Source organism: Gymnoscopelus braueri (assembly GCF_963280865.1).
Source record: "Gymnoscopelus braueri genome assembly, chromosome: 16".
NCBI classification, from domain to species: Eukaryota; Metazoa; Chordata; class Actinopteri; order Myctophiformes; family Myctophidae; genus Gymnoscopelus; species Gymnoscopelus braueri.
The window spans coordinates 32,049,246-32,061,434 of NC_137616.1; the positions used below are offsets into that span (position 1 = coordinate 32,049,246).

At 40.6% G+C, this 12,189-nt stretch overlaps 1 protein-coding gene across 1 annotated transcript in view; it reads right to left on the minus strand.

Annotated features, from left to right (window-relative positions):
• Positions 1-5,230: 5,230 nt before the first annotated feature.
• Positions 5,231-12,189, minus strand: part of opn5 (opsin 5) — a 49,708-nt gene continuing 42,749 nt past the window's right edge. The window contains exons 4-7 of the mRNA XM_080453127.1: positions 11,980-12,150; positions 9,756-10,090; positions 7,021-7,265; positions 5,231-5,366 (exon numbers count right to left, since the gene is read on the minus strand). Of these exons, the coding sequence (XP_080309253.1) occupies positions 5,297-5,366; positions 7,021-7,265; positions 9,756-10,090; positions 11,980-12,150 (821 nt within the window). The 3' untranslated portion in view covers positions 5,231-5,296. The remainder of the gene's footprint in view (positions 5,367-7,020; positions 7,266-9,755; positions 10,091-11,979; positions 12,151-12,189) is intronic.

Below are 12,189 nucleotides of genomic sequence, written 5' to 3' on the forward strand. Positions count from 1 at the left end.
GTAGTAATGTCATAGATTAATACAGCCTTGTATTTTTCTTTAGACACAAATCACACCCCCCCCCTCTCTCTCTCCTTGCATGTGCAAACTACACATCAATAATTGGTCAATAGAATTTATTCTGTATTCGTAAAACCCACTATAAGATAATGATGCTGACTGACTAACTAAGTTGGCAGATCAATAATAAATAGAAAAGTAGTAAGGTAGTCTGACATATAAACAATGGACCAACCAATACCTGAGATTCACTACAAGAATGTCACTTCAGTCTCTATGATGTCACTAACAGTGTGGGGGATGTGGGTGTGGGGGGACTTCAGGATTTACAGTTCAAATGTCTATAAAATCTCAACACAATACAAGTCTGATATTCTTGCTCGAAATGATTACGAATAATTATATTACAGTTAGCAGGATTTATTTAAAAAAATAAAAAGTATTTTGGTCATGAGAGTAAAATGGAGCCAAGCGCTACCTGCGAGTGCATAAACATGCCAGTGGCATCACTCATGATTCAAGTTAAACAATAGTATTCTTTCAAAAAATAAAATGTTTGCTACTACGTCTTCTGTTTCCCCCTGTGTGGACATCAGCTATCAGAGTACACGGTTGATATAACATGTGGCGTTTGTCTTTGACATCTTTCAACTCACAGAAACAGGAAAAGCACAGCATTCTTTAAGACTTAAAGAATGCTGTGCTTTAACAACAACCAACAACCAATCAGCAGAAAATGTACAGCAATAATGTAAAAATGTACAGCAATAATAAGAGGAGAATATGATGCACTGTATTTGCTGGTGGATAAACACAGAATACCCAAAGGACAAAGTCCAGCAAATTAAGTTAAATCCTCAATGTTAATTTAACCAGTCCATTGACTTGTAATCTCTAATTATATTAACACTGGCGATTTTACTGTGTAGGAGACCAGTGGTTTAAACAAAGGGCTCATGGTGTAAAGTCCACAGATGCTTCAAAAGAAATCCTCTGAGAAACATGGCTGAGTTATTTTTTAAGCCTAATTTATACTTGTCGTACGACTGTGTCCCTCCCTAAACATTTTCAAGTGAAAAAAAAAACTCGTTAAAAACAAAGGTAGCAGATCTCAACAGAAGGCAGCCAAATCTTCTAAATAAAATGTTTAAAACACTACTTCTGTACTGCACAGAGAACTGACAAACAATGAAGGAAGTTTAGGAGTGACAATAAAGCATATACAATGTGACATGTACAGTCAAATCCTCAGTATTAATGTTCCTCTGCTAATGTAAATAATGGACCCATTTTTACACTCTCAGATACATTACCGTCTGAGGATTTGACTGTGTGGTTGCAAGGGGCCCAGCAAGATAAACATAATACAAAAACAAAACAAAAAAAAATGTAGTGATGGGAATATCAACTCACTAGATAAGGTTTCACATTAACCAAATTTGTAAACATGTGTATGATCAATCTGTATTTAAAGATGTTTGCTGATTGTTTTCATTGCATATTGCATATTGCTCAGTCTCAGATGATTTTTTTTCAAATCCAAGTATTCAGTGTTATTATACTGTAGATGTACATAATTCGATGGGCAGTAATTTGTAAAATATGGTTTGACTCTTATTTAATTTCACAAGGTGTGTTCACACAGGCCAATGATAAATTAATTTAAAGATGCATCAAGGAATATTTCGCTCAGAGCAACGCGAATCATGCCAGTAGATTTTTTTTCAAATCGAGCGAATCGATTTTCACCGAAGCAAACAGAGTGACAGCCAATGTGTGTTTGTGTAGAGAAAATGTATTTAAAGAAAAAAGGTGCCGTCCGATGCACATTACATTTACATTACATTACAGTCATTTAGCAGACGCTTTTATCCAAAGCGACTTACAATAAGTGTATTCAACATAACTAATGCACCATTAGGAAGTATAGCCACAATAACATTGTACATATATATTGTACATTACATTATGTGAACTGGAGTTTGATCGTCAGTGGCTCTCTAACATTGAGACAGTTGAGGTAGAATCAAACATGTGGAATCATGTACAGCAGCTCTATACTAGATGTGCTTTAAGTTTGGGGATGTTAACCACTTAACCACTTGAACCCCAGCATCCATATTCGGTGTGTGAGCTTGTAGATCTGCTATTTTCCCCTATTAGGCTATATCATGCCCAGAATAGGGACATTAGGTTCATGTGGTTCATTTTCAATTAAATCATTTCCAATCTTATAATTTGCCTCAAAGTAATATTTTCATTGACCTTGGAAAGAGTCAACTGTCATTATTTGATGCATTGAAGATCCATCGCCGCCCAGTCGTTTCTCTAAAGCAGTGGTTCTCAAAGAGGGGTCCAGGGTTCCTTGAGGGGGTTCCAAATGAACCCTTACAGGTCTGTAACTCTGATGGGGGTCCTTGAAATTAAAAAGGTTTTGAGAACCACTGCTCTAAAGCAATCAACAGGAATTAATTTACCCTGCATTTACCTATTGAAATGTAGCTTGCTGGACTAGTGGACTGTTAGCTTATCTTCCGATAGTTCTATAATTGTTTGATTTTAGACAAAGATAAAATTGATAAAAAACAAAAATAATTGATTGATGGTGATTATCGATACCAATAGCAGCTGATATTGGAGGTGGACCTTCCACAAACTCCTATAGCGGGTGAGTGCATATGCTCAGCAGTGGTGGAAAGTAAGTACATTTACTCAATTGTGAGGTACAATTACTGTACTTTGAGACTTTAAAATTTGTTATACTTTTAACTTCTACTCCACTACACTCTACTACTATCTCACAGGCAAATATTGTACTTTTTACTCCACTACAATTATTTGCCAGCTTTAGTTACTTCGCAGATTCAGATTATTATTACAAAATGTGCATTAACCACTAAGCCCTATTTCATACTTTGAAAAGAGACGATCTACACACATTGTGAGTTGTGTGTTACTTGTAATTGTGGCATTGCTACTTTTACTTAAGTAAACATTTTGAGTTCTTCTTCCACCACTGCTGCTCAGCACATTTACTTGTCTTCCATTCTGCTTCAGCTTGTGCGTCTTTTTTTTCTCCCCCGTCTTGTTAAACCCTGACTAGAAGACAGTTTTGGTCATCATTTAAAAAAAGAAAAGTACTGTAAGGGACTTCCCTGACTATGACACATCAAAGCCAAAAGCATCAGAATTCTTTAGTGTGCAGAGTAACATACATCTCATTGTGTGCTGCACTTAGAGGCTCATTTATACCATGTTGCACAACTGTGGCATATTTCTGTTGTGCGACAAGGCATACATTTGTCTTTAAAGTTGATGAAGTGCATGTGTTCCTAGGGTGCAGTGCATTTTGAAAAATCTATACAAACCACAAGTGTAGAGTAGGAAAAGACACAACAATCTGTACAATTATAAAAAAATACATCTTTGAACCAGAATTTGATAATCACGGCCAAACCTGATGGGACAGAACTGGACATCAAAGGACATTGATCAGGTCTGGCAGAACTAATTGCTCAGGTTTGCATCTGGAAGGTTGAAAATGTTGGTATGATCAGTTTTATCATATGAAAGCAATTCAGTGGCCTCTAGTTTGAGGGCAGTAACGTTGATGTTTATCTGCAGTGCAGTTGATGGGTTCGTAAATTTAACACGCAGCAGCCAAGTACACAGCTGGTGCCAACAGACTAAAAAGGTAATGAAAAGTGCCAACCCACCGAAAGAACACTGGCTTGTATTGCCTCAAGACCTAACTCCACAGAACAAGTATTACCAAGGTTGTCTATGATCTCAATCCTGTGCAAATCAGTGCACAGGACAGTAAAGATTCCAGGGCAAATTACCTTACATTTTTTGGCAAGGGTTTTTGCATTCTCCAGGCCTTTTTCTGCCTCTTTCCCAGTCGAGAATTATGGAGACTGCATCAGAAATTATGAATGAAAGCTTTGACAGCATTTTGGGTCCAAATTCAGCTCATCTCACTACAAAGCATGGATACTTATTTACATAAATACTGTAACAAGCTCAAGTCCATCAGAAGAGTTAAATCAAAAGATGGTGAGATGGATGACATGCATGGCAGTAAGATTTTCTTCAATCTTTCAAAAGGCTCAATACAAATGCTTATTTTTCCTATCCGGGTGGGATAATGTCAATACATTTTAGTAAAATAGACTTTGCATATCTTGTGGGAATGCGCTGCACAAAACATGTTGGGCATAACATCTCAAAAACATGAGGTCCCCAGGTAATCCTGAGTGGATAGGGAATAGGGCTTTACTCTGCTTTTATTATCGGTCTATGCAGCCTATCCAGTCTTCGTGATTCTCTAAATACAGAGGATTGTTCTATTTGTTTGCTGGATATGGCTGTCATTAGACAAAGTTGAACTGCTGGACACCAACATCAGCAACCACATACACAGCGATGGATTTGACTCGCAATACTTCTCGGGGCTGAAGGGAGATTCCATTATCGCCTGCATGAAACTGGGACCAAACGAGCTGTATTCATGGAAGATTACTGCCCTCAAACTACTGACCTGTTATTCAGTTGTTCTAATTACACAAAAAAAAAGAGATATATCCACTGTTCACTGCCCGGATTTGGACACATGTTGGACAAGTTGGGTCAAGGTAGGCTCAAATATTGACATCTGAATGTACTTTAGCTCAAAAGATGGTGAGACACCACAAAGAAGACATCATTCAGTCCATGTAACAGTGTGTGTGTGTGTGTGTGTGTGTGTGTGTGTGTGTGTGTGTGTGTGTGTGTGTGTGTGTGTGTGTGTGTGTGTGTGTACGTACACTTATGCAACACATCACTTATTCTGCAAGTGGTGGCCGCAGAAATGGCAAATGTCAACGCACAGAATAAAGTACAGTTAATAATAATAATAGCTTGAATTTATATAGCGCCTTTCATAAACTCAAGGACGCTTTACATCAAAAACAATGAACAACTAACAGAAAAATGAACAAACAAAACAACAAACAACTATATGCCATAAGCCTGAGAGAATAGGTGTCTTTTCAAGGCTGCTTTAAAAGAGTCCAGTGTTGATTAGTTAGTTTTTTAGGGAAAAAAGACTGTGAGGAACAAAGAGAGAGATCCAATGTGGACGTGAACATACAGCGACGCTGGGTGACAAACGCCAACAAAGGTGAGCAGCTGTTGTCATAGCAGTCGACAGGCAGCGTGTGATTGGTCAGGTGCAGGGGGGCATAAAAGGGTCGGGGAAGAGGTCACAATGTCCTCTCTCAAGAGGAGAGAGTCTAATAAGAGTCTTGTGTCCGTTTCACATCTCAATGCTGTGTGCTTCGCTTGCAGGCCGTTTCTCATGGAATGACCCGGAAACGGTGTAAAACCTGAAGAGGAGAAAAATTCATCAGTACTCAGTTTTAAGTGATTGCTACTTATGAAACTCACGTCCAGGCAACTAAACATGGAATTTGTTTAGGGTTTTATGTGTAAAATAGTATGTATATGCAACCCCCCTCCCCCCAAAACACACACACACACACGATTGTGTGTGTAATGTTTATGTGTATCTACCACGCATTTAAGACCTCATGTTGAAAACCACGAGTTTGGTTTGGCGTCTACGTCGTTACATCCCTCTCATAGAACATAGCTGACTAGACTTGACTTCTTGCCTTTCCATGGTCTACAGAGAGAGCCCATTGAGTCATAAATAATGAGCCTCTTGTTTGAAAGGTAACCTTAAGAATATCTACAGACACTAGCAATTGCTCTGTTCTGTGAAAGCCTTCATTGTGACATGTCCTGGAGAGGTATAGGCTCACATAAACGCTTTCAATTATGTGCAGGTCACTGGGTCAAGATTGAGCTCAGCTGAGGGGATGGACTCATTCTGACGGAATGAAGTAGTGTACACAGTAAAGCAGAGTCAATTAGATTAGGGTAGACGAGAGTAGAGTGGAGCACAATATTACTTAAGTATTTTAGTATCTCTACAAACTGCTGTACGTGGAAAAAACAGGATATCAGCTGTTTCCGAGATGCTGTAAACATCACGTCAATCACGCTTTCGCCCATTCCAATGTTTGGACAAACAACAAGTAACTCTTGACCATGGCTGCATTCCCAGGTCTAGAAAATAAATCCTAGTTTCTCTCACTTGCCTCTTTTCCTGATATGAGGAGAGACAAAATGAAGAAATATGTTGTTAGAGAAGTTTTATGTCAGTTCAGTCGGGAGCGTCGTGTTAAGCGACGTCCATATTACAGCAACACAGCTGAGCCCCACCCCAACCTTCATGTCTCTGTTTAGACACATAAAATAAGGCGCAAGGAAATATCAGGAAAGAGACCTGGGATGCAGCCATGTCTGCAGGATTTATATTGAGTTGTAGCCACATGATTCACTGCTTGGAGGAACAGAGTTGTAGCCACATGATTCACTGCTTGGAGGAACAGCGTTGTATCCACATGATTCACAGCTTGGAGGAACACTATTTGCGTTAATGAGCGGGTGTATCTAATAAAGCTTAACTGATGATATAATATACAGCAAAGTTAATCAGAGTGAAGGTATTTTGCATCCAGCATCCAGAACCATTTAACGTTTTTGCATGTTTTAGCCCATTGATTATAAATCACATCACATCACATTTCTGCAGACCATTTACCAATCTTAAGCAGTTTTTAGATTTTTGGAATAATTATCTGCTTTCCATATTACAATTATTAAAAGACACATTATTAAAACTCAGTCATGGCATTTTGTATTTAACAATAACAATACATGTGACCAAAAAAAATCAAGGCAACTTAAAGTTGTTAGATTACCTAACACAAGTAGATTTGCATATCATAATGAAATAATGGAAAGCAATGGCTTCCTGGAAGGTAGGAAAAACTTCTTTTTTTTTAAAGTATGCCATGCTTTGGAATGTAAATTATACATGCCTTGAAGGCAAAGGGCTAAACATGAAAACAAAGAAAACAACACAAAGAGATAATAAAAACCAATGAAGACTGAATAAATTCATTTAAATACCTTGATTTTTTAAAATGCCTGCGTTTCTTCAGGGCCTTAAAACAGTTGGATTTTGTGCAGGAGTTTTTCAGGTCGATGACCTGGTAAATGATGGGGTTGTACATGGCTGACGACTTGGCCAGCAGATTAGGGATAACTGACACGGCAATGGGGACCGTATCTGGCGAACCAAACGCTGACACCACAGACACCACTGCATAAGGAATCCAGGCTATCAAGAATCCAGCGCAGATCAACATTGTCACCTAGGGGACACAGGTGGTAAGACATGTTAAGATGAGATGGCCAGTAACTAACTTCTGATTTGTAAAAAATAAACTAAAACAGAAGGGAGTACATTTTCTTAATCACTTAAGCCATATACATCTTTGTACAACAAATAGTGAAAATAGACAATATACAAGGTCACAACACGTCATGGTGCCGCGTGTTGTGAGCTTGTAGATCGGCTAATTTCACTTTTGTTTGACTGTAGTATTATCAAACATAGATATGAAGCATGTCAGACAGACCAAAAGGAAATGCATGTATTTAGTCGTGTGGGACCAGAAGCAGGGATAAAACATCCTCACAAGCCAGCAATAAGCCATACAACTGAATGACCTGAGTACCCCCACCCACCCCTCGCAATAAGTAGCTGCCCAAGATTAACAAAACAAATTTAAAAAAGCAATATGCGAGCTAAATCTGTAATTAGGCTATCATATGAAGAAATGTCTAGAACGGAAATTTACACTCATAGCAATGCTGAAGTGCTTTATTGTCAAAAGCGGAAGCAAAAATGTCTGTCTCAGGGTGGGACAATGTTGGGTGTCTGCTCTATATGTAAAGTGTCTTGAGACAACTTGTTGTGATTTGGCACTACAGTATAATAAAACTGAATTGAATTGAAAATGTTTATCTATGATGCATTTGTTTTACAGTATATTGGACTGAAACCATCTCCCTATTTCATCTTTTCATGTTTTTCATTAATAAATCCCCTATTTTACACTTCATCGTATGACAGTGTTAGCTATTTTAGAAATATTCAGACATAGAAATTCATCTCTTCACCTATAACGGCATGCCTAAAATAGGTTGGAATGTGGTTAAGTCTGTCTGTGGGTTTGTTTTATAAATATTTAACCAATGAAGAGTATTAACAGGATAATATCTAGCTAAATAATGGAACACACCATTGGAACACAAATTCCTTTTTCCATTTCCTGAAAACGAGTGGTTTTGGACATGCAAAGTCTCAGCCCGACATCAACGACATGAACATCCGTTAACATCAGGTACCCTAGCTAAGCATACTGTTTGTATGGTAATCAGTCATTACTGATACTGGAAAGTGTTGGGGGGGTGGGGGTCAATACGCAATTCAGTTCAACTAATATTGACTGCACCCGTTCTTCCAATGGAGAAGGAGTGCACTGCATCAGTTTTGTCTCCTCAGTCAGACTGACACAATGATGTGACACGGTTCTCATTATAAAATTAAATAAAGTTAAATAAACGCTTGCACACTGTAGGGCTCCAATTTAAAAACTGCTACATGCTGCTGTGATGCTTCAAGCTATACCCTCTTTATCAGTCTGATGAAGAGCCAGCAGAACCAGAGGTAGGTGCAACAAAGCCGTTTTTAAATTGGAGTCATGCAGTGTGCGAGCGTTTACTTTCTTTCATTTTGTACTGGTCTTCGCTCAGCACCTGCCCAACCTGGGGTTTGGTCTGTGCATGTACGTCCTCTCTTTCACAGTTCTCATTATTAGACACACAATCGTTCTAAACACACATGGTTATCCAATGCGGTCTCATGAACTGCATTCAACAATGGGGGCATTTCATATCACCGATGGCTGACCAATGATCTCTAATAAGTACGTCGGGAGTGGCTTATTGGCGATAACACGCGAGAACCTGTCCCCGGTACAATGCACTAGACCCCTGGGAGATGGATTGCTGAGGTGGAGCGCCACACCTACCATCAGCTACCAGTACTTACCGCACCCACGCTGTGTTACTCATAAGCTGAGTTAGCGCTGCCCGGAATCGAACCCATGACCTTGTGGTCTAAAGGCGAGAGCTCTACCGACTGAGCCACCCGGATACAGGAAGAAAACTCTGGCTGGAGATAAGAAGACGAGATGAGATCTGATGACATAAACTTCATTAAAAGGTGCTACAGGCCAGCGGTTCCCAATCTTTTCGGGATCAGCGCCCACTTAATCATCTCGAAAGCCTTCGCAACCCACTTATCTGACCACTTAACTGGAAACTTAAGTGGTCAGAGGTGGTTAACCCATTTACACCCGAGGCTGATTCTAAAAACGCCTTCTAAAACCTAACCTAAGTTTTCTGAAAACGTTCAAATTCTTACTCAAAAAATAAATTAAAAAATGATGTTGCTATATGTATAGCAACAACTAATCTCTCAAGAACAGATTCAGAGCTGCGTTACTGAATCTGTCGGGAGCCCCGTTCAGAACGTGGGAGCACTGGCCTACCTTTTTAAATAAAATATGAAAAACATATAAGTTATAATAAACATTTAAATCATAGTGCTGTGGCAATTATTTGGGGGCCCACTTGCTGTATCCTCACGGCCCATCAGTGGGCCCCGGCCCAAAGGTTGAGCACCACTGCCTTAAAGCGATTTTGCAATAGGGGGGCCGCGACCAGAGGCTATCGGTCTATTTGGGGGTCCTTGGCATGGAAAGGTTTGGGAACCCCCTGTGCTAACAAATCACCTTGGTGAGCTTCATCTCCAGCTCGTGGCTGTTCTTGATGCGCGCGTCGAAGTTCGAGATCTCCTTGGCCGAGGACTTGACCTTGAGGATGATGCTGACGTAGGAGAAGACGATGATGCCCGTGGGAAGGACGAGGCAGAAGAAGAGGATGGCCATGACGAAGCTCTGGCCCGAGAGCGAGGCCTGCGCCAGCCACCAGTCCAAGGTGCAGGAGGTGCCGAAGGGCTCAGGGGCGTAGTTGCCCCACCCCACCAGGGGCATGGTGGCCCAGAAGGCTGCATACAGCCATATGAACACCAAACACAGGTACGCATGATGACGCTTCAGCCACGAGCCTGACACCATGGAGAGACAGAGAGACAGAGAGAGAGAGAGAGAGGGAGAGAGAGAGAGAGATGGAGACAGAGACGGAGAGAGACATGGAGACAGTGTCAGAGAGAGAGGAGGAGACAGCGAGAGCAACAGAGAGAAAGAAGTAGAAAGACACATGTATACGGCAGGGCATGCATGCACTGACACATGGACAGATGACACTCACTGAGATACACACACACACACACATATGCATATCGGCATACATGTTGAAATATTTTTTGTTTGATAGGAACAATAATAATGTAATTATAACTAGAAAAAGTGCTCCTCGGAGCACAGGTCTCGGCCAGGTCAGGTAGGTTATTGTAGGTCAGCAATGTTCAGAATTTGCCAATCAGGATGGAATATAAAAAATCGGACGGAACCATCTTGATCACTTGACTATAGAGATAATGTGTACTGATGTGCATGATGTTTGGACAAAATGTGTGAGTAATATAAAAAAGAAAAATCGGCCTCCTGGTGGCGCTATAATAGGGCAATGTTAAAAGGGTGGTGTTTGTTCTTCAACGTAGTGCGAATGTGCGTGCAAAGTTCCACCGCAATAGGACGCTGCGTTCATGATTTGCGGCATTTTGTTCAAAACGGGCCACTCCTGCAAACTTTAGATGTCAATGTTAGCCAATCAGGAGCTATGAGTGTAAATTTCCGATGACAGATCCATCTCGATCACATGACTATAGAGATCATGTATACCGACCGTGAAATTTGGATAACATATGAAAGCTTAAACTCAAAATATGTGTTTTACATAAGTCGGCGGCTATAAAAGGCTAATGTGAAAAAATGCAGGGCAGATGTTTTTCCTTGGCCTCTAGGGAGTATGCGTGCAAAGTGTCACGCAGATCGGTGCAGTTACAGTTAAAAACGCAAATTGGCCTTTTATAGCGCCACCATGAGGCTGATTTGAAAATGTTCAAGTGGCATTTCTTCCTCCGCCTAGTGGGAATGTGCGTGTGAAATTTCACGGAAATCGCAAGCTGCGTTCATGATTTGAGGCATTTAGTTCAAAATGGACCAATCCTGCAAACTTTGGAAGCCAAACTTAGCCAATCAGGATGGAATATGGAAAATCAGACATATCCGTGTTGATCAAATGAATATAGAGATACTGTGTACCGATTTGCGTGATGTTTGGATAAAATCTGTAGGAGTAATATAAAAAAAAATGTTTTGCACAAATCGGCCTCCTGGTGGCGCTATAACAGGGCCATGTAAAAGAATTGGGGCAGAGGTTCTGAATTGGCATCCAGGGAGTGTGTGTGCACAGTTTCGCAGCGACCAGGCCAACGGTGCCGGAGATTAGCTGTTCACAGACAGATGGACACACGGACACACGGACACACGGACGGACGGACATGGGGTAAAACATACTCTCTCGCCATGCCTTTCGGCCTGGCGGAGACAATAATTCTTCAGTCAAAATACCTCCTGCACCAAAGATCACAAAGACTGATTGATTGATACTTTATGTTGATACTTTATGTTGATACTTTATGTTGATACTTTATGTTGATACTTTATGTATCTTTATATGTATATATTATGTATAAGTATATATATATATCTTAAATATCTTTAAATTGTCAAGCTACACAGTCGTACAACGAAGAAAATCTTAACGACTTGAACTGTACAGGCGAACATTTGTCAAACATTCAAGGCAAAACAGCTGATCTACAAGCTCACAATGCGTCTCAACACAACCCACTGTGAGCTTGTAGAGTGGCTATTTTCGGCAAAAGAGATTTGGGGTAGAACGGGAAAAAAAGTTGGGAGCCAAATTCAGCCAAGGATAGACCCCTGCGGCACCCTGGTCAATTAAGTTGAGGAAATGCTGCCGACCTACCGTATCTGAGATGGCAGATCTTGAGGTATCGGTCCAGGCTGACTACTGTCATGGTGATGAGGCTTCCACAGCCAAAGAAGAATCCTGCCCAGCCATAGAAACGACAGCCCTCCCAGCCAAAGAGCCAGCGATGGGCAAAACTGGACACGACGAAGAAGGGCTTCCCTGTTACTGGGCGACAGGAAGAGGACACAAACGCATGAGAATGAG